This window comes from Cydia fagiglandana, chromosome 8 (genome assembly GCF_963556715.1).
Source record: "Cydia fagiglandana chromosome 8, ilCydFagi1.1, whole genome shotgun sequence".
In the NCBI taxonomy this organism is placed as follows: Eukaryota; Metazoa; Arthropoda; class Insecta; order Lepidoptera; family Tortricidae; genus Cydia; species Cydia fagiglandana.
The window spans coordinates 13,048,904-13,073,360 of NC_085939.1; the positions used below are offsets into that span (position 1 = coordinate 13,048,904).

The 24,457-nt window shown below is 36.5% G+C and overlaps 1 protein-coding gene across 1 annotated transcript in view; it reads left to right on the forward strand.

Annotated features, from left to right (window-relative positions):
* Nucleotides 1-5,294, forward strand: part of LOC134667042 (carbonic anhydrase-related protein 10) — a 47,839-nt gene extending 42,545 nt beyond the window's left edge. The window contains exons 9-11 of the mRNA XM_063524344.1: nt 3,483-3,614; nt 3,967-4,015; nt 4,671-5,294. Of these exons, the coding sequence (XP_063380414.1) occupies nt 3,483-3,614; nt 3,967-4,015; nt 4,671-4,693 (204 nt within the window). The 3' untranslated portion in view covers nt 4,694-5,294. The remainder of the gene's footprint in view (nt 1-3,482; nt 3,615-3,966; nt 4,016-4,670) is intronic.
* Nucleotides 5,295-24,457: the final 19,163 nt, after the last annotated feature.

Sequence of the window (24,457 nt, forward strand, 5' to 3'; positions counted from 1 at the left end):
GGAGCAAATATCGGCAGTCATCGCCTCCCGCTTGATACTTCGTCAGATTATAGTTTAGGTGCTATCGTGAATTTAAAAAAATGCCGGTTATATAATATGCGGTGGAAAGACCGTCAGCTACTTGCATAAACATGTAAAAAATACGGTTTTTGGTCGTCAAGGTTTGGACGCCCCTTAAATAGGTATGTAAATAAATAAATATTGCATATCATCATCATCATCATCTCAGCCATAACACGTCCACTGCTGGACATAGGCCTCCCCCTTGGACCTCCATTCGTACCGGTTGGAAGCGACCCGCATCCAGCGTCTTCCGGCGGCCTTAACAACATATCATATACATATAATAAAAACAGTTTTAAATTAGCAATAACATCAAATAATATTTCCAGTTATGACGCATACAAGTGTATACAAATGGGTTCAGCGGACTGCATTACGCGCACCATTTGTTTAAGACATGCACATGCAAGCTGCTAGATTGCGCTTCAAGAAATAGCCACACGGCGTTCACTCAACTCCAAGATTGCGAACAGTTTCCACTAGCACTTAATTTCCCCAACGCAAACGGAAAACATAAGCAATGATTTATATTAACAGCCACACAACGCGGCACTTTCAGTTTACTTTTAACACGTACATAATTCACGACGGAGTCTTTGTCTGAAGGCGAGGGACGTGAGTTGTTTATTGTAGCGTGAGCACAAATGAAAATGTTATTACGCTGCCCCGGCCACGGCTGAATACACAGAAACTACGCTAACTAGATGCCGCCGTGACGCCAGCACCCGTCTCCACTTCCTGGCGCCGAATCGTCCTCAATTCATATTTTTCGTATTCTCAATTCGCACCCTAAAACATAAAATATAATATTTTATTTACAAGTACAAACAATTTTTACATAAGTCTAACTAAGTACCAAAGTCGAAAGTAATTGAAATATACCTTTAATTCAGTGCCAAAAACTGCACGTCAAGTTTTTAGAGGATTTTCCTTTCGCGGACACGATTGTGGTATGAAATCCCTGCCGAGGTTTCCTATAAAGATTAATATGGGGTAATTAAAAATAGGAGCAGAAGCACTTGCTCATAGACTACAGTAACCGCTTAACATTAGGCGGATCTAACTGTTCACTTTGTCTGTTTGTCATCAATGATAATTATTGTTATTGCATAAAAAATTACGCCTATGCGGCGGCTCATTTCATGGCAGTTTGGATACTGTCATCATTAGGAGTGGAGGGCTTAGCCTAGCTTAGTTACCTTGGCTACTAAAGTCCCATCTCTCACTGCAAGACTACCTGCCTGATTCGAACTTTAAGGTAACTCAGTTAATATAACGATATATGGATTAGATGTGTCAGTGTCAAAAGTGACGTTTTTGTTTGAATAAACGTCACATTTGACACTGACATATCTAATCCATATCTTTTCTAGATCTATTAACTGCTGACGTACCTAAATATCTTAAAGCTCGAATCGGGCCGCGTTTGTCTGACTTCCCACGGGCCACGTTAATCACGGACGCCAATTACCTCAAGATAATTTTCGACACTTGAGGTTCCTTTTATGTCCGCTTTCCTGTCGAATCAACAGCGGTCGCGTGTATGCAGCCCGTTAATTCTACTAAGGCTCCACACTACACTAACGTAAAAGGAAAAATTTTCAATTTACCTGAAATCGCTCGCTGCCTTTGTACATGTTTACAACGTAATAACGAAAGCGGAACGCTCTGTTATCGTATCCAATAATGCTAAAAGTCTTCGAGTAAGTGCACTGAATTTGAGGTAATTCGATTAAGAATAAGAATAAGAATAAGCATAAGAGATGTTGAATCAGTGTGAGGACAAGGATTTGGTTAGAAAAGTAATTTGCTGAATGTCAACAAGTCAAATGTATACAGGATGGTCCAAACCTTGACGTCCTAAATTTTTTATTAGATTCCTCATAGCGTGGGCTATCAGAATATACCCCATGTATTTTAGCCGATTTTTCGTAGTTTTCGAGTTATGATATTTTTTTTACTTTTAATTTTTGTTAAGAAACTCCAGGATGAAGCAATTAATATTAAAAAAAAAACTATTGAACTTTTTTGACTGTTTCTTTTTGTGACATAATCCTTGACAAATCCTTTTTGGACGTCAAGGTTCCACCTTGTATAGGAGTATGTTTCTTTATTCGTATATCATCACCATGAAATAATCAACACGTATGCTAAATGAGTTATTACCACAGTCAAATAATTTTCACAATTGGTTGATTTGTTGTAAGAATAACAAAGTAGTTGATAACTTGTTCATACAAGTCTGATTGTAAATTACAAGTTGTAGCTGGCGCAGTGTGGCGCGCGCCCGAGGCGGCCGATGCGCGCCACCCCGAGACTCCACGTCTACCATATTAATATTTAATACATGCGACAATTGAATATAGTGTATGCTTATAGACAAATTAAGTTATTTTTCAACATACTAGTTCGGAAAAATTATCTTACGACGCTATTCGGGAAATGAATTACAGGCCTATTCGGATTTCGAGATAATCACAAGATCTAGAGACGATTTAGAGATCAACTAGATCCACATTAGATATCGAATAGATGTGACTTGGATATCTAAGTCATAACTTGTCGAAATCGTTCAAGAGGACCTCCAGAATCACGGAAACGTCAAATTTGACATATCTATCTTACAAATATCTTTAAATTATCCATATCGTAACTTGTTGAAGTCTAGTAGAAATCTAATTCATTTTCCGAATCGAACCGTTAGAGATTCAATAGATATGAAATAGTAAAAATATGTGACGTTCCACGGCAAATGGTACCTTATGGCGGCTGGCGCTTACGCTATTATTAACGCCGCTCCAATATTCAGCAGGGGTATGGTACCTTTTGCCATGGAACGTCACATCTTATCTAGTAAATCTCTAATTCATTTCCCTAATCGCGCCGTTATATCTATAAGTATCGCAGGAACAACAATTTATGTACCTACATAATTAAAACATTGTGTAACATTGTAAGATTACCTACCCTTTTAGGTAATCAGGAAGGAACTGGCTCTTGAGACATAGGGAAACATTCTTTGAGAGCCAAGCACCAATGTCATGTAACAAAGTTGCAATAAAGATTATTTTGTTTTAATTATTTATTTTGTTAAATATAGTACGTTGTTACCTATAACTAAATACGTTCTTTTTAATTATTAGTTTGATTTGATCGTTTAGACCATTCGTCGGCAACAGGCGGCCCGCGAACCTCTCACTTGCGGCCCGCGAACCTCTCATTTGCGGCCCGCGCGCCTCCCTGGCTATTTTGTATGTAATATTGACAAACGACAATGTCTGATAAAGTCATAAATATTAACAAAGAGCGGCCCGAGTCAACTTCGTTAACTACTATGTGGCCCTTGTCTGCTAAAAGGTTGCCCGCCGCTGTTATAAACAGAAAACACGTACTTAAGTTAACACATGGTTATGCTACAGTTACACGGGCTACGTCGGCTGATGCAGGGCGACGCGCGCCACCCCAAGGCGCCGCTTGGCAACAACTTTAGGCCTCCACAGCCGCTCCATCATCGAGCTCTGCGTACCAATATCGACTTTGACCTGAGCAAGGTAATACGAGTATAGAGCGAACTAGTTATCCAAACCTAATTTTGTTAAACGGGTCATTCTCCAGATTTGTGCCTGCGTCTAAACTCCGTCAAACCATACTAAACGTAGTTTGACGGAGTTGAGTTCATACTAGTTGCGGTCATCCACAATCATAAAATTTTAGAACGATCCAAATTCATCTAATTTTTTTCATAATAACAATAACCATATTAATTTGCGAAGCCTTCATTAAAACGATTCGATTCTCTCTCCTGCTCTCCTCAATCAGGATTGTTGTTCCATACAATTTTCGTTAACGCCACTACGTCTTATAAATTTTAGCCAATTTATTTTTACAATAATATTGTTTCAGTATCCCGGAAAATCTTGCCCGAGTATGCACCGAGATATGCATTATAAAGGTAAGATAAATATTTTCTTGGAAGGCACCGTCATTGCCCGAACGGGGGATGCCACTTATACTTGCACTTTGCAGTTGCATTATGAGTTGCACTTGCCACAACTTCATTCCGTTAATGCCTCAAAATATTAATACTTAAACCACAGGGTTGGCGAGGCTAAAAACAAAACTTTTTAAACATTGTTTTCTCAAGATTTTTTTTAGTTTTAATTTTATAAGATACTTCTTCAACTATTATTTTTATGGCATTTTATACCGGGTGTGGCCTGTAATACGAGCAAAAACTTAAACAGTAGCCTGTACTCCTCATACTGACCAACAATTGTTCAGCAACTTTTAAAAATAAGTTGTGGTTTGATTTTGAATACACTTTAAAGTTTATTTTCTAAGACGCAATGTATTGCGAATTTTATTATGTTTAAGGCGTAACAAGCAACGTCAATTCACAATGATTATGGCGTAGCGATGGCGTCCCTTGAAGATAATATTTATTTTGTATGAAAAATAGGGAGTCTAAATAATTCATAATTTTTTAAAGTTGTTAAACAAAAGTGTCACTGTTTGTGCAGTACAATCTATGTTTTAATTATTTGCTCATGTTACAGGCCACACCCGGTATATGTGCGTTTATTAATTTATTTGTGTTTTATTTTCAGCCAAAAGCTGGACTCAGTACTGAAGACTTCTATACAGTGTTATAACGACGAGCATTCGTATATTAAGCTACGTAGAAAACAATGTAAACCAATTAACTCTTATTTTGTATATAATCTTGTACAGTATTGCTAAAAAAATATACTTCCCTTAAGTTAAATTAAAAAATGTAGAATCGTTGATATTGTAATAATAGCTGATCATGTCATATCAATACTTACATAATCAAAGTTCGCATTATAGATCCATATCCCAGTGTAGTTGTAATGGAATTATCCTAAAAATGTAATATATAGTTATTAGTAAAGAATTATAGGTAAATTATAGTTTGAAAAAACATCGGCCTCTTAAATAACTTAAAATACTTTCGGATAGATTTGCCCTCAACATCGGGTCTTTTATATTTAATTAAGTAATTTACAAAGTAGTGGACATAGTATAATTTAGGAATCAATCGTGTATAAAAATAAACGGTTTTGTATACTTTACACAAGTACTAATCAGATCATACGAACAATACATAAGTTATGTAAAAATATATTATTACTTTTTAATTAATTAACTTACTAAATACAAGGTAATTTGTTTTGGGACATAAGGATCCTAACTTAAATTTATTTTCTTTATTGAAGCTCTCCATATATTTAAAATAAATATTTAAAAGTATTATTTTACTTAATACTAATATTGTTATTAATGAAATGTTTTGTAACATTAATATCAGAACATCGCGCATATCAATTTATGGATTTAGATAGTATAAAGCTGCTTTGTACCTACTTATATGTATATGTTTATTTAATTTTTCTAAGTAGTTGTTACATTTAAACTGTTCACATGACTGTCATTAAGTAGGACTTAAAATTGTTTAATATGAATGAATGTTTCTTTTGTCAATTGCTGTAAGCCATATAGCTTTAATAAAGGTATAGCATTAGGTTAATTATTTAATTATAGAATAGCCGTACTAAATAGTAGCATTCTACATAAATCTATTATACAACTCAAATATATATGTAACTATTGGCTTTGTTCTGATTTTATTTTAAGAAAATTACAATTGTTTTACTAAATAATAATGTGTTTTATCATTTATCGAACCCAATTGGATGCTAGGTAGGTAAAGCAGGCAGACTCTAGTTCTTTGTGTTTCAAAATATTCAAGTCGAATGACGATTTATAATCTTAGTTATCTTTTATCAGTTTGTCAATTACATATATAATACTACATTTTCAAAAGTTAAAATACCCCTTTTAAACCAATGGAGTGAAACCGTCTCTGTCCTAGTGTACCCCTCAACCTTGAGTTTGAATAAAAAACTCGTTTGAATTCTATGAGAATCGAAATTGCTCTCTTTTTCGCTGCAGCAACTTAATTTAATCGAGTCCCATCACAAAACGACCATTTACCTTCGTATTCGATGAATACGTGATGTGGACTCTACGGTTTAACTAATGATATATGTCTCCACACGATTATACATAATGTTTCTTGCATCAAAGGCAAAGAGAAATCGATAGTAGACATGTGTGAAGTCTAATGGCCTGATTCTAATTTGAATATCATCATCATCAGTCGTTCCCTCAATGCTGAGGATCGTGACATCATGTCCTAATGTTGCTGACCAGCCCAGTTGCAGAGTTTGAATATAGGTACGTTTAAAATAAGATCTCGTTACAATATGGATCGGATTTGTCAGTGTCAAAAGTGACGTTTTTGTTTATAGAAAAAAGAACAGTCGTATCGAGATATAATTTTTGACTTTAATTAAAATCAGAATCACGCCGTAAGAAAAAACTTTGCCGCTGGAATTACTCCTAGGTACCTAATACAATACAATACAATACAATACTCTTTATTGCACACCTCACCTCGTATTGGTATTTATTTGCTAATACCTCTTCTATTATCAATAAATAACTCTCAGGCGTATTCTAATTTTGTTTATATAATATATATATATATTATGTAATATATATATTTGAATTTGTACGAAACTAACATAATTTCCGTGTTTATTCGTAGAACTTTCGATTAAGATATCAAGAAATAAATCGCTCGATTTTCCGCTCCGGAACGCGAGCCGACTTTATTGGAAAAGTTTCCGGGGGCTAATAGACTTACACAAATTGAGTTCATTAAAAATAATATAATAGAGTATTAAATTCCCGTAAAATAAGGAAGGCTTGGTCATATTCCATGTCAATTAAAGGGCGTGGGTGTTATAATTTTCCGTATACTTAAGCAGATTTATGTTAATCTCGGAATGCGATAATAATACCTGGTCTAACGCATTTCAGTGTTTTGATTTGTGTGTAAATAGTATGTAAAATAATTCTTAATTTGTGTATTATTCTCTTTATTTATCTTTATTAACCTAATCTAAACCAATACTTTTCGCCTTTTCATAAAAATAATTAGTTTTCACAGAATGTACGCATTGCAGTTTCCTTTCTGATAGAAAAAAATTGAAATTCTCGTTAAGCGTAGGTAAGTATCAGCAATGCCATCCGTTTCGTTTTGTGTTTTGTTCTGCTCATTTGCGTAGAAAATAAACACAACCCTCGCATCAGGTTTGCCTCGTTACGATCTGTCAGTAAAAAAGATGAGGAAAACAGGATTTTTTCTAGTATATACCTACTTAGTGTCGTTATTTCCTTCTTTAACCCTTCAGTGGCGAAGATACAAGGTAAACACTTGAACAGCGACGACCGCTCCGGTTTTTTTTAATGTCATATATCCGCCATCTTCAATGTGTGTATTTTTATTGCCGCTAAAATAAACGCGCAGCTGTCAGGGAGGAGCGGAGACGAGCCGTCAAACGTGTCACAAAAGGAGACTTCCAATGATGACCACGACCGCTCTGTCAAGAGTGACCCGATCAAGAAGAAGAAAATAAAAATTTAATGAAATCCAAAAAATAAGTGAAGGTATATACGTAGTCAAACGTTTTTTTATTATCACTTGTAGACAGATAAGTACATTTATTTAACAACCAACAAATTGCGATCCGATACGCATTTGTTTAGAATTTTATTAAGTAATTATTTATTACGTTGTTACGAGTAGAGCCATTTCGGCTTACTTGAAGGTTGACAATAATTATACTTCGTTTTTTTTAGCATTAAAAATTAGGTAAACAATCTTGATGTGTCTTTTAATTGAAAAACACATTTTAAAAATAAGTTACGGCAAATATGTAACAATTATGAATCTAAAACGATCACTTATATTCTTCTGCTTTCATAAGTAATAGTTATTGATTTTTAAAAAGCGTTTTTCAATTAAAAGACATGACAAAATCGCTTACCTTCTTTCAAGTTCTTTCTAATGCTAAAAAAAACGAACTATAGTATAGTGTTCGGTGTAGGTGCTATAATGTATACTTGTATTCAGACTATCTTTCTTCGTTAATACGCGTAGCCCAGTCATTTAAAGAAAATATTTTCATCAAATCAATACGCGTATAATATGAATCAAGTGGAGTGTTTGCACACCCTCTCTGCTCGAGGGCGACGTTGGATAGTTATTTTAATCGTTTACCGAGGAATGCGAACCGAACATTCTAGTGAAGCTGAACCAGAATAGAGCAATCTTAAGTTAGGCTTGGTCCTAACAGGTCTTCAGGTCACGGTTTCGCTGGAACTTACGCTGAGCGCTGAGCTCGCTGGCGTATTGAGTAGATGGCTATACACAACTTGGAGTATGTACTCCAAAACGAGTGTGAACTTCAACGACTAGTTTATTTACTTTGTACACAAGCGTCTAGAGTTGTATGTCAGTAAATTCCTTGCTGTCTAAGTCATACGTCCAGATTTTTTTGTGTAGCTGCGATGATCGTGATCGGTTGCTGCGCATCATCAGCCGGTGTGCACTGGCCTTAACATTAGGGTTTACTTTTCATTGAAGGCTATTTTTTGCTTAACTTTTTACCATAAGTAAATAACCATCATTTTCACAAAACTTGTTTGCTTTGCGAGTAACTAAGAAAGTAGAATAGCAGTATCATACTCGTGTTTCATTTTGTCTGGGCTTAGGGACTATAGCCCAAACCCTCTCGTGCTTGACAGGAAGCCTGTGCCCAGCAGTGGGACGTATGTAGGCTAAATTATTATTATTATATAGTGTGTTGCAGTTTTCCCTGTGAACATTGACAACGCAAACTACGCGGTGCTAAGTTTACTATTGCATGGATAAAATATGTATAAATTCTGCTCCAGGTAATTGCTAGCGCATTCGTCGTAGATATATGGGAACGCCCAAGGTACTCACAAATATCTGAACAGGCCTCTATTGTCAAGGTGTTAGAGTGCATGTTCAGATATTTTTGAATACCTCAGCCGCTCCGATATATCAGACCAGACTGTATAAGTAATGTCTGCGACTGTTACCTACATTTAGGTACTGTTAACTTACGTAACATAACATTTTATATTTGCCTTAATTTTTAACATGGACCTTAATTGATAGCAGCAAGGCAGCTTTTGCGATAAACTTATTGAGCATGATGTGAACTTAAAGTCGAAAGCAACAAACTCTGACTGGACTAGTTAAAAGTTTTATAGCTCTTGCATACCAGTCGTCGAAGCCAATTGGATTGTTGTTCAAATACTGTTATGAATATGTGAATAGAGTGTAGCATCCTGGTAGTAGGTAAGTTAGAATCAAAACATATTCCATGTAATAAGTAGGTATTAGAACGAGAATCGGTAGTGTTGATAACTGTGCTGTAAAGACGTGCAACTTTTAATACGGAGGTTAATACGGTAGGTAATGGAATAATGAGTTTTTTGGGCCTTATTTACCAATCGCTTTTCGGTGAAAGAAAATATAGTGAGGAAACCAGACTAATCCCGAGAAGGTCTAGTTTCCACTCTGGGTTGGAAGATCAGATGGCAGTCGTTTTTGTAAAACTAGTACCTACGCCAATTGGAATTATTTGCCAAGTGGATACCAAATTCCCACGAGCTGCAGCAAGAAGTCGGAAAAACAAGAAAGCCGATGTGTTTTTATTATAAGTAAGTACATAAGTTAAAACTTTATTTTACGAAAAGATAGGAATTTTGGTTACATTAGATAAAACATATGTGTACATGTGTGGTTACATTATATTATCTATAAAAAAAATTAATAGGAAAACATGCTCAAGATTGACTTAATTGTTTTCCTGTAAGTACATCTTCACTTCTTCCAAATAAAGACGTATTTTATTTTAGGTGTCATCATCATCATCATCTCAGCCATAAGACGTCCACTGCTGAACATAGGCCTCCCCCTTTTTTGGGGGGTGAATGCCATAATCGCCACGCTTGGCAGGCGGGTTGGCGATCGCAGTAAAGTACACCGAATTTGAGGGACGCTCCCCGTCCACCGGTGGTCTTGGATTTTAGGTGTAATACAATATATTATATACAGTGGAACTACTAAACGAAATTAATAACTAGGTCCCTCAGGCATTGTACCAAGGATGCTGGCGGCATTTCCTCGCTGTATCCCAATGCTGATACGTTGTGCGAGGTAGCCGCATATTATATCACAACGTGCACAACCCATTAAAAACGGTACAGTGAAGAATGAGATGCAATAGTAGAACGAACACAACTATTTCAATATGTCTTCCCTATTACGAAACAAAAAAGACGATTTCCATACAAAATTCAGTGCTATTCTCACACCAGTTATAAAAATATTCACAAAGTTAGCAACTTCGCGAGCTCGAGCAAAAGTTATCCAAACACCATCGACTTCGAGAGAAATTCCGAACGGCCGTATTTCACTTTTTTCACAACATCGATACATATCAAGAAACTTGAACAATACTTTCGGTAAAAATACTTATGTTCGACCGAGAGTGAAACTCGAAAAACCCAGTCAAGTGAGAAATTAACTTAGCATAAGGTTCCGTAGTAAAAGACTTGTACTCTTTGAAGTTGATAGACGTTGAAATTTTATTCACCTACAAAATGCGCAGGTTGAACAAGTAATAATGTTTAAACTAAAGTATACCTTAATGCTTTTGAGATACCGTATTTAATGCTTTACCTTGGGTTTGTGAGGTTCATAGGTTCGCGTGGGGTCGATACCCTTTCTGCGAAGAGATTCTAAATAAAGGGTTGATTTGATCTATCTACAAAATACGGCTCCGTCCAATTATATATAAATAGGGAAGTATTTATTTGGATTTAAATAGAAACATTTGAGTAGGTACTTGAAGGTGAAAGATGATAATTATTGTCTAACGTTAAACTGACAGTAAAAGAACAACTTAACTAGAGCCACCGTGTATATACATAATATGTATATACACGGTGGCTCAAAAATAACTGTATTTCTGTTGCCAGAGATTTTTTGGGATTATACTGAGCTACTTTTACTATGGGACCAACCCCCAAATCCCAAAAAAAAATCCGTGCCATAGAAAATGGACCAGCCAAAATGTACAAGTATGAATCAGCCAAATTTTTTTCGCGATTTCGGGGTTGGTTCCGTATTAATTAAGTCATTATAATCCATTGAATACACATACTGACAATTAAAAGAAATTCAATTCGACTTTCATCTAAAAACAAAAAACTAAATTGTAAGTACTTTCATATTATACACATAGATTTAAGATTAGATCCTAAGCATGTAATAATTGCTATGCCCTCACAGGGTCCATGTGGAACTACCCAGACATTGTAATATCTATAGAAATACCATGGTTGCAATAAATAAATATGAATATGAATATGAATATCACCATAAATGATAAAATTAATACATTACAGTATTCATTTTGATCTCTCACAAAGAAATGTTAATTCCGCTAGAACCCTAAAAATGTTATCCACTTTTATACATCGACTAACTCTATATTTATAGGGGTGATCCCTCGAGGGTAGAAGTTAAAAACAGCTTTCACCGGCCGACGCGTTTGAGTAAGTTTCACTGAAGTTTTATTGAAGTTGCAACTTTCGGACCGGTTTCATATATGTATGTATACCTGTGAGAGTGAATTGACCATTAGTAACCTTAGTAGAATACATATAAGATTCAAAATGACTTGATTTCGTAATCAGAAGGCAACAGGCCCGCGCTGAAGTTGGCGCAATCGTAAATTATTCAAGCGCTCTCGGTACAATACTTGCCTACTAGTCGTATCCGATTGTTGCTCACAACTATTGTCTAGAAATGAAGTTTCTTGTATGATTTAGGTATTTACTGGAAGCTGTCATAGTGTGTACAAACATAGTGTGTACCAGTTGGTTTCCTAACATGAATATCCACTTTTCTATACAATATGACAACTTGGGTACTTCAGTTGGGGCACCGACCGTACCTTAGTTGGAACTTTACAAAAATGCATGTTTAGTCAACTATCACACTAGATATATGCATAGTGCATAGGTAAGTAAAACTTACCACATGTAAACTAAAACTTTTTTACAATCTAATACTAAAGTTCTAATGAACTAACATTGATGCCATAATGCTGTCATTTTGTTATCAATTTATCATTCGCCCGTACGTCTCGCTCACGCATTGGCGTTACAAGTACGCACAAGTACGAGGGAAATAAAAAGTGACGTCATTTTATTTGATATCGGAATGAAAGTTCGAATTGGCCTCCAGGTATGTAGGTAAGGTAATGACCAGACATCGTACATTTTCCAGCATTTTTATGATTTGTTCCCAAAGCTTAAACAAAAGGGAGATAAAATAGGAATGCAAAACATGTGTGACACTCGTAGCATTACAAATGGTAGATCGTGGGTAGATCTCAAAGCATGACTACGAAATGAAACATTGCATGCGCTACGGGCTCTACGGCTACGGGTTTTGCTGCTGCGCTACGAAGCGTAGCGTGGGAAAGTGCCACATGCTGCGTTTCTTGGCAATATTAGCTTGGCGGTCCATAATTTTATCCAGTCTCGGTCATAAATACCACACCTAACCCCAATATCGCTGTAGGGAAGCGTGTGGAGCAACCACGACACGAGTTCCACGAAACTGCGGCTTACTAGGATAAGGTATCTGAGTAATGGCATGGTGTTGAAAAACCGCGATATTGTTGTATAGTTACGCTTAGCAAATACTTTGAATCGGTAACACGTCGAGCGTTAGTAGTTACATATATTATTGTATTTATATTATTGTTTTGAAATTTGACATGCACTCGTTCACAATACAAAATTATGGTGGGGTGATCTGGCGAGGAGACTGAAAAGTGGCTGTAGAAATAAACTGTGATAAAACAACGTAATCGAGTTAACTTTCAGCTTGTCGGAAAGATCTCAATAAAATACCGTGCATATAAACTGTCAATAACTACTTGGGTCTGAGAGGTATAGACCTCGGAACCCTGGCTCCGCCATATTAAAATACTTCCATAAGCGAAATCAGTTAGAAAAAAAAAATTACCTAATCAAATCTGCTCAACCTAGGTTTGGTTGAAAAATTAGACGCGTAGAGAAGACGGACAGCCGGATACGAAAACATTTGTGGCCCATACAAGCTGAATCGGACGCTTGAGTCGCGCTTCGCGCTCGCTCGGTCAATCACGTTATAAACAAAAAAATTAAAACTTATTTTCATGAGACAATTAAAAATAACAATAACAGATTGAACTTAAGAAACGATCGTAATTAAAATAAAATTAAGACAGACAATTAATTCAAGTGTCCATTCTATTTCGTGTTACAAAAGCTTTCAATGATTTCAATGACGCTGTAGTTTGCGGTGTACATAGTGCTGTCCCTTTTGCGTGTAAAGGGGACAGACGCGATGGATAAGGATGCCAGGAGGATATCACTCGCTGTAACAGCGGTGTTTTTGTCAGGATCTACCACAGATTACATAACTATTAACTACAGTAAAAAATACACCACTCTCGAAAAAACTTGTTACTTGATATCTAATAGGTTTTCCTGCCATCTACCTATAGGTAAAAAACTATGTTGTGTATTTTTTTTTCAAAATTTTAGACTCAGTAGTTTTAGAGAATAAGGGGGGAATGATCGGGCAGACAGACAGACCCACGAGTGTTCCTATAAGGCTTCCGTTTTTTCCTTACCTTAACCCTTACCAAAAATACAAAAAGAGTGTAAATTTATGACTCTTGTAAGTCACATTGCTAACAAAAGACAAAACTTAATGAATTTCAAATATTTTGACCACTTATGGATATTAACAACGCTGATGCCATTTTTCATTGTTATTGAAACTGGGGTGCCAAACCCCAGTTTGTCGCCAAGGCCGCGGTAGGCCTAAGAAGCGCTGGCTGGACATCGTGATAACGGACATGGAAGAGAACAATCTCACACCTGAGGATGCCGAAGATCAGACAAAGTGGAGAAGATTGAGCAGGAAAGCGGACCCTGGCACAGAATAAATAATAGTACGCGTCTGTTACGATTAGGACAGACATGACCGCTAGGTGGCGCAAGCGCCACTCGCGGCCTATGGCAAGCCACCAAAATTGGTGTGGGACGGATGTAGGTCGTGGTAGCTATACAAGTAGGTACTTGTATAGATACTTGTTGCGACGCAACAAAATCGCGGAGTGATCCACGCCTGACCCAGGCCCTAGGCCAGGTTGGTTGAGTTGACGAAGGAGATTGAAACTGGGGTATCTGTAAACCTATTTAATCTGCGCAAACACATGGAGGCTCCCACGCTTCTGCAGGCGCCGACATGCGACGGTTATTAAGCTCTTCACCTTTTTTGTTACCTGCTGAGAGATTTATTACTTTTAATTATTTTCCACTGTCGGCCAACGTTATTCATGTAAGAGGTGTTAAATTAGATGCTTACAAAAGATGATGCGGTGATTATCTTTGTTTTAAATCTTTACATTAATAGAAAACATTAAATTTTACTTGAAGGAAAATTAACTGTAGATTTTACGAATAGCTACTAGTTTAATGCATGTACACTGGCGTTCAAAAGTGTATGGAAAAGTCTCAACTGTAATATTAAGGCATTACGGTCGACGTCTATCCTTGCACTTTTGGATGCCACTTGTGCTGACTCATGTGTAAAAATATGGGTGCACTCAACATACTCAAAAATATGTCTCATAGCTCTTATGTCAGCGAATTAATAACTATGGGACATATTTTTGAGTAAGTTGCACATATTTTAACACTTGACTGTACAATTTAGTTTCAAACTATAAAATGCATTAATATAACATTATACCGGGTGTGGCCTGTAACATGAGCAAATAATTAAAACATAGATTGTACTCCTCAAACGGTGACACTTTTGTTCAACAACTTTAAAAATTATGAAGTATTTAGACTCCTTATTTTTCATACAAAATAAATAGTATCTTCAATGGACGCCATCGCCACGCCACGCCATTATCATTGTGATTGACGTTGCTTTTCACGCCTTAAACATAACAAAATTCGCAATACCTACATTGCGTCTTAGAATAAACTTTATAGTGAATTAAAAATCAATCCACGAGTAATTTTTAAAAGTCGCTGAACAAATGTTGGTCAATATGAAGAATATAGCCTACGGTTTAATTTTTTGCTAATATTACAGGGCACACTCGGTATATTCAACGCATTTAGTGGAACAGTTTGAGTCTACCCTTTGAATGTATCGAATTGGCGGCCTTATTCGAACGCTTATAAGAAGTCACAGCGGTACGTTACCGATCTGTAAGTGTCAAAAGTGACGTTTTTTGTTGAAGAAATGTCACTTATTGACACTGACAGATCGGTATGATACCGCTGTGACTTCTTATAAATATTTTCGAATAGGGCCGTGATTGCCTGTCGTGATTGCCAATTAGATTCCATGAAATCTACAAAGATCTGTCTGAACTTCAACGTAACATGAAATTCACAGTAACGTCTGTGATTGTCAGCTCTGTGATTGGCTTTTGGGTTTGTTACGCGGTGCTAGTAATTTTTAGAGACAGACCGGAAATGAGTTTTTACATGGCAGTTTTTAATTTACCACAAAACTAAGAATGTTAAAAATGCCTTTGTATAAATCATAACAGCTTATTTAATGTAGATAAGTCGCCACTGATGATATTTAAAAAAATATGTATGATTAAATTAATAATGTTTACGAAATAAATGAATAACTCAAAAAACATAAATCTTTAATAAAAACCTGTCACCATTGAGGCATACAACAGGTGGTCTTATTGCTGAAGAGCGATCTCCTCCAAACAACCTTTGGGTAGCGAAAACAAAGCATTTAAATAAAATAAAATGCTTTGTTTTCGCTACCCAAAGGTTGTTTCTTTCTCTTTAGACAAAGAAAAATCTTTCGAAATGGTGCTTATGTGGGTTAACACATTACTGTTTATCAGCATCCATTGGTTTACCCTTGAATTGCCGACAGACATTTCATCGAATGTTATTTCGAAGACAACGTTTCAAGTATTTTCATTTCATCGACAAGTCATTGCGTCGAAGAATTGATACTAGTAAATTTACATCGGGGACTTTTAATTGGCACTCGAGTTATTTCATATATAGTTTATATCGTGGTATTTCTTTACGGGTTTTCTTATTTCATTTTGGATTGCATTTAATAAAATTTATTACGCATAAAATTATTTCAATTTGTGATATTTGACTTTGATAGCCGTTCGTTTATGTGTCGGGTCGCAGTTCTAACCTAACCTAAACCTACTTTGAAAGCCGTTTCTGTGTGGGATCGCAGTTCTAATCTACCCTAAACCTACTTTGAAAGCCGTTCGTTTCTGTGTGGGGTCGCAGTTCTAACCTAACCTAAACCTACTTTGAAAGCCGTTCGTTTCTGTGTGGGGTCGCAGTTCTAACCTAACCTAAACCTACTTTGATAGCCGTTCGTTTCTGTGTGGGGTCGCAGTTCTAACCTAACCTAAACCTACTTTGAAAGCCGTTCGTTTCTGTGTGGGGTCGCAGTTCTAACCTAACCTAAACCTACTTTGAAAGCCGTTCGTTTCTGTGTGGGGTCGCAGTTCTAACCTAACCGAAATCTAAAATTCTTACAACAGAAAAATGTATAAATGAGTAGTACGACATAAAAATGTATTAAAGTAATACGTCGAACAAATGAATTGCAATGTTTAGTAGTTGTGCAAATTAAAATAATTTGAAATGAATCAGCGATCAAATAATATTCGTTGAATAGTATTTCCACGCAGTAAGAAAAATTGAAATAAATAGTATATGAAACAAAATAGCGCCAAACAATATTACTAGTACTAACGTTTCGATGAATCGTTGTCGATGAAATAATATTCGATGAAAAGTTTGTCGGCAAAACAAGGGTACACCCATCCATTACCCTATAGGCTACGCTGATGATGTTGGTAAACAACTTTTATTTTTATACTAGCCCACAATTTGCGTTTCGATTTAATGTAACAGTATAAATTGCGAGCGGGAGTCAGTGTTAACAATGGTCGCAATAATAACGCACAACAGATTGAAACGCGGTTGAAACTCTCCCGCCACAATAGGTCTCGCGGGCACATTTATTGTTCCACGCATTTTAATGAAGTCGGTCGTGTCCGATGTGAATACCGATGCAGGAGGCAGGTTACGACTGGCGGCCGATTGGCAACATCGTAAACAAGCAGATTTTATTAACCCACTATTAAACAAAAGCTGTCGTTACTTGAGCATGGGTGAAACAACTTTTTTGTGCACTTGTCATGGTTCTTGTGGTTGGTTGGTTGGAGGTCCAAGGGGGAGGCCTATGTTCAGCAGTGGACGTCTTATGGCTGAGATGATGATGATGATGATGAGGTCATGGTTATATATCGCCCTAGGCCCACTTGCATCATTCTAACCCAGGTTAACCAATTTGACGCTGGATTAACGGTTTAACCGCTTAACCTCGGGTTACCGGGATGGTGCATGTGGGCTTTATACTTTAAATTTGTGATTATATAAAATTGTTGGTAACGACCACTTATTTAGTAGTAGTACTAATCATGTAAGAAGTACGTATATCATTTTACTTCTCATTAAAAACATATATATCACAAAACAGACGGAGTACTGTAATATTAATTACCTAAAAGTAGTAAGTACATATATTATACGTGGGTATGGCTCCGCATAAAAGTACCAGCACACTGAATAACTTAAAATAAAAAAAACGTATTTGGTTCGTAAAACAATACATTTAAATCTCATATATATGCTACCTGGTGTTTCAGCACAAATGCCCAGATTTAAAAAATCGGGGATTGTAAATAGCGTGCATTTTGTGCGAATGAGAGCAAACTGACTCGTTGAATCGGCGTATGTGGACTCTAGCATTTTAATATTTTTCAAGCACTATAAAACCATGATACCTTAATGGGCTTAATAAAAAAGTTACATCATAACATGTCTGCTTGGATATAACAGGGTTTGCTAGGTTCATTAGAAAATGCCTTTTTGGAGGTTGTGTTTTTTTCTAAGATCATGAGATAATTATTAGATTATAAATACACTGCGGAGAACATTTGAAGACTTGCCTAAAAAGCGATGGTAGTAAACCTACAAAATATGCTTGCATTTAGCGATACAATATTGTTTAAAAATTGTATGGCGTATTAATTGGGTAGTTAAATACTACCGAACAGTGTTTTTTTTATAATTATAAAACTATAAGTTCCATTCACAGCGAGCTCAATGTTAGCCACAATGATGTTTTTTTTTATTTTTGTTCTAATCAAAAACAATTAAACAATTATATTCAAATTTGGATACTGAGTAAGGAATTGCTTGTCAGAACTTTGAACAGAACTGTAAAAGGCACCTACCCTAAACGTGATAATTTTAAAGCAGCGGTAAATACAATATTTTATTATTTAGATTATCAAGGTATTGTTATTTTTTGTTGCTCAACATTTTTTTAAATAGCTTTACTGTTACCTCATATGCTTGTAAAACAAAATGTAAATTAAGACCATTTTTTTCTGTTGAAACCAGCGAGGTTGTATACCAGATTATGCCTGAATTGCTGTTCAGAGAGCAATCAAAAACAAGCATGTCCCTGCATTGCAATTCACTAACATTTGCTTTAGTTGAAGCGATGTGAATTTCGTATTTAGCACCTTGTCTTTGTTGCTCGCTTTACTCCTACTATTCCCTTATAATATTTTTAACTTTCGCGTTTTGAACACATATTACCTACATATTATTTGACGACCGGTCTGGCCTAGTGGGTAGTGACCCTGCCTGCTAAGCCGATGGTCCTGGGTCCGAATCCCAGTAAGGGCATTTATTTGTGTGATGAACACTAATATTTGTTCCTGAGTCATGGGTGTTTTCTATGTATATAAGTATGTATTTATCTATATAAGTATATATATCGTCGCCTAGCACCCATAGTACAAGCTTTGCTTAGTTTGGGGCTAGGTTGATCTGTGTAAGATGTCCCCAATATTTATTTATTTATTTTATTTTATTTATTAACTAACATTATAGACGGGTCTAACGCGAATTTTATTCAATAACCTTGATTTACCGACGTTTCGACACAGGTTACACTGGTCGTGGTCGTGGCTGACTGATGTCCCAGCAAAATGTCAAAACAGAGATTTGTGCATCTACCCGACGAAAGTGTATGGAAAAGTTTGGGGTAGAAATTCGCGTTAGCTCGTCTATAATGTGAGTTAATACTATTCCCTTGTTTATTAATATTGATTAAAGTACATACTTACTTGTAGTGCGCAATTACGAAATTCAGCTATTGAATACCTACATATTCCAGCAAGACAAAAATTGACTTCGTTAAGTATATAACCAATTAATTTGTAAACAATAATACAATTAAAAATACACTACATAATCTAAACATAAAACTAATTAAAAACTAAACTTAAATATAAGCAAAATAATATAGACAAAGAAAAAAGAATTAAACTAATTAACTAAAAGTACCTAAAAAGTAAAAAACCTACAAATAAAATATTGGCCCCAGACAAAAACGTTCTTATGGCGCGATTCGGGAAATGAATTAGATAATCACTAGATATGAAATAGTAAAGATATGTGACGTTCCACGGCAAAAGGTACCTTATGGCAGTTGGCGCTTACGCTATTGCGGCGCTATGCGACGTAAGCGCCAGCCGCCTATTTCATATCTAGTGAATCTCTAATTCATTTCCCGAATCGCGCCGTTATTTGCGTGTGTGAACTACTCTCAAGATTTTGCCACACAAGTCATAAAATCAAAAATAAACAATTATTTAAATCGAAATACAAATACTCTTGTTCCAAGTCAGTGAACGGATTGTACTCATGTGTAAAGTTGGTAGAAACTACGGCATACCCATTCATCTAGCTAATGCACTGACCGACTATTTGGTCTAGGTGGAAACGAGGCACTTTGTTCTTCGAGTAACTCGCTCACGCTTGCCTCCGTCTGACTTTGTTAATGCTGTAACTTTCTACACTACCTACTTGACTAACAAGGCAATTATCCACTACAAAGTTTTACGGATGTATTTTTTAATACGACAGCACACGGTAATAGGCACTTTACTGTGGCGTTGCTGTCTCTTTAGAAACTTTTTTGTAGTAATCAATATTGGAGTAGTTCAACAAAACCTAAACAGGAAGTCGTTTCCACACCTGGAACATATGTTTTTAATGTTTTAATGTTTATTTGGGCACAAACGGTACATGTTTCTTATAACTAATGTCTATACAAACTTCATAAACCAATACAGTTTCCACCACTTATTAGCTCATTAAAGAAAAACAAAATAATGGGATAACTAAAATTAAAAAAAAATGTATGTAAGAGAAAATTCCTCTGAGTCAAGTCGAAGGCAATTTAAATTGCAAAATGTTGAGTGGACTGAAGAAAGCAGTGTCATAGACCCATCAATTCTTCTGAGTACACCGTTATACAAGTACCGACAGATTTACAGTTCGACTACAGTAATATACAATTCTGATAAGCAATAATGTGTCAACCCACATTCATTCTACAATAAGATATCAACTCCAAAAATTGACGCTTACAGTTGTCATTTTACCGCAAAATGTATGTTATAAATTTATATAATTCATAGGCTCACGATATCCTGTGCCATTTTTCCGCTAATATAAACACTATATCAAAGTTAAAACGCCAATATGGCATAAACCCACAAGCCCGGCGCCACACGTAGCGAACGCATTAAAATGATCATGCATGTTAATTGATGTAAACAATACGGGCTAATGGAAGTAAGGTATCACTCCGTTTAATTGCCATACACGTGCTGAGGTTACCAGTTAATTGGCACTAATAACGTTATCAAAGGACAAATTGTATTAGTAATGCAAATTATTTGAACAATGCTACGTGTTAATAGTAAAAACCGGCCAAGTGCGAGTCGGTCTTGCGTTTCTAGGGTTCCGTATATAAGTCCGACTCACGCTTGACTGCACATTTCTAATAGGTTTTCTTCTTTCGGAGATAAAGGGGGGTGGTTATTTTTTGGCTATTTTCTTAAAAAAATATGTCCATCTTTGGGTCACTAATTTACATATATGTGTACCAAGTTTCAACTTAATTGGTCCAGTAGTTTCCAAGGAAATAGGCTGTGACAGACGGACAGACAGACAGACGCACGAGTGATCCTATAAGGCTTCCGTTTTTCCTCATGAGGTACGTAACCCTAATAAATAGAGTAATACTTGTCGCAGTTAAAGATGTCCTGTCTCGATGAGGATAGAATATATTATATTTCTACAAAATGTCTGGCCAGGTTGATTTAGCTGGTCACAAACTTAGGTGGCGAAATGACTCGTTCCAGCCAAAATAAGACATGTGAGTTTCCTTTCAGCGATAAATGACTCAAAGCCCAAATTTTAGTACATACTCTTTGGTTTGGGGAATAGAAGTTTACGTAGAAATTTTTTATGTTGGCAAATAAAATTCAAAAATTTTATTAGCAATGCTCATCTGTATGGCCTGTTCTATTTTCTTAGGCCAAACTTGGCACTGTCCTTTACTGCCAATACAAAAAGGAATCGCAAAAACACTTTACAACTTTAAAAGCCTTCGATATTGTCGTGTTCAATACGACTAACCGCACGGAAGCCTCATAAGGTGCCATTTGGAATTGTCGCTGAATGCAGCCATATGCCACAGGTCGTCGTTTTTACACCCCCCTTTAATGTTATTTCCCCTTTATGACACCATAAAGACGATACCGGCCACTACGCGTAATGAAATCTTCTGTTCAATACCTGTGGAATAGTGCTTTTATGCTATTAATAGGGACGGTGTCACGCGCTGCGGAAATATTCGATGGATTCGTGTTGTCAGTTAACTTTAAAAATTTAAGAGCTTAAGTATAAAAAAGACATAAATGATTCGTGAAAAATATGGTAAAAATAGGACCTTACAATTTATTTTCTCTCTTTAATATCGTTTTTAATATTGACCCTAGCGAAAAAGTTTGAATAACCTTTTTTGTAGGAATTTTTATGTAAATTATTCATGTAATAAAACAAGTTTTGCTATTGGCCATCGTTTACGAGTTATTTACGAATTACTAAAAAAGGGGACCTTAGAATATATTTTCTCCCTTTTTTTTATATTCATCCTAGCGAAAATAAAAATGTTAGATAGTGCATTGTTTTTGTTCTAAAAATAGATTACTTATCTAATAATTTTTAAGAAAAAAAATCCGACTTCTATGGGGCCCGGTGAAAGATTATGGTAGATGGTGCACTATGTAGAAAAGGAGGTAAAACCAGTACCTACTTTCTAGTAGCATTTCGTTTCCGTAAGGGTCGTAGTTATCTAGCTTAACCTAACCCACTTCTCTGATAGCAGTTCGGTTCTGTGAGGATCGCAGTTCGAACCTAATCAAACCCACTTTTCTAGTAGCATTTCGTTTCTGTAAGACTCGCAGTTCTAACCAAACCTAACCCACTTTTGTTCGGTTCTGTGAGGATCGCAGTTCAAACCTAACCTAACCCACTTAACGGCGCATGCGGTGCGGTGTACGGGAGTTTGAGCGGGAGGGGTTTGGCATCATCATACCCACATTTTATGGTAGGTAATCATAGTGGCTTATTTAGTTTAGGTATCATAGTGGTTTTCCGGGTCAAGGTCCGGGTCTCTGAGTCAGAGTCCGGGTCCGAGTCCCGGTCCAAGTCCGGGTCCGGGTCCGAGTCCGGGTCCGAGTCCGGGTCCGAGTCCGGGTCCGAGTCCGGGTCCGAGTCCGAGTCCGAGTCCGGGTCCGAACCGGATCCGGGTATGAGTCCGGGTCCCAGTCCAAGTCAAAATCGAAATTCGAAATCACCAAACGTACTATGCGTCGTTGAAGAGTTCTGTTCTGATCATCATCAGCAGTTCCACTTCATCAAATGCGACAGTTTTTAAAGTAAATGCTTGATTTTATGATGAAAATACAAAAAATTCTATACGTATGCCTTTAAGATTTGAGGAGTTCCCTCGATTCCTTATGGATCCCATCATCAGAACTCGAGCTTGACAGAAATGTGGCTTAAAAACTAAACTTGCTTAACAAACATAACGAAGAGGACAAATCGCCAAACGTGAACTATGCGTCGTTGAAGAGTTCCGTTCTGATCATCATCAGCAGTACCACTTCATCAAATGCGACAGTTTTTAATGAAAATGCTTGATTTTCTGATGAAAATACAAAAATCTCTATACGCATGCCTTTAAAATTTGAGGAGTTCCCTCGATTTCTCATGGATCCCATCATCAGAACTCAAGCTTGATAAAATTGTGGCTTAAAAACTTAACTTGCTTAACAAACATAACGAAGAGGACAAATCGCCAAAGGTGAACTATGCGTCGTTGAAGAGTTCCGTTCTGATCATCATCAGCAGTTCCACTTCATCAAATGTCACGTTTTTGAATGTATATGCTTGATTTGTTGATAAAAACACAAAAATCACCATATGTATGCCTTTAAGATTTGAGGAGTTCCGTCGATTCCTCATGGATCCCATCATCAGAACTGGATTTTGACAAAAACGGGACCAATCTGTATGCATATACATACAATCAAAAAAATATTTTTCAAAATCGGTCCAGTAATGACGGAGATATGAAGTAACAAACATAAAAAATAAAATAAAAAAAAAAAACATACAACCGAATTGATAACCTCCTCCTTTGGGATTTGGAAGTCGGTTAAAAATGATATATCACATGCCCTAATAGGTAAAATTTTAGAGAAATGTAGCTCCAAGTGAAGCGCAGCAGCGTCGAACTTCCACCCCTTCCCCCCACTAAATGAGAGGTGGTTCTCGATGGCTCCGGGTCTGTATCTGCTCCTGACCAGCTAAGAATCAACTGTGCCAAGTTTCAGCGCATAGTCAAAAAATGCAAGGTGTCGTGCACTAACAAACCAGCTGTATGACCAGACAGATCATGAAATTCCCAATTTTGCTTCTATGGATGCTAGTGGAATTCTTCTTTTAGCAGGAGCTTGCGTAGCAACTACCCGTAATAACAATTTATGGTATAGGGATGTGACTATCCCGTTATCCAACGGTTTTACAAATGCAATAAGTAAATGTAGGGCAGCTTGTGGTGAGCTGTTGACGAGTAGCGACTTCACGTACCTGAGCGCTCCTGCCCTCTATTTCTGGCTTCGGAAAGGCTCAACATCATCCTGTTTTTTCGTGTACGGAAAAAACAAACGATATCTGTAGTTAATTTATTGAGTCTGGCTAATGAAAGTTGAACTTGCAAAAACGCGGCAATTAGCAAGGTTCAAAATATTTATATATATATTCTTTTGTTATGGTTACATACTAGACTGTTGAATAATAATGAAAATAAAATCAGGGTTATCCAGTTTCCGAA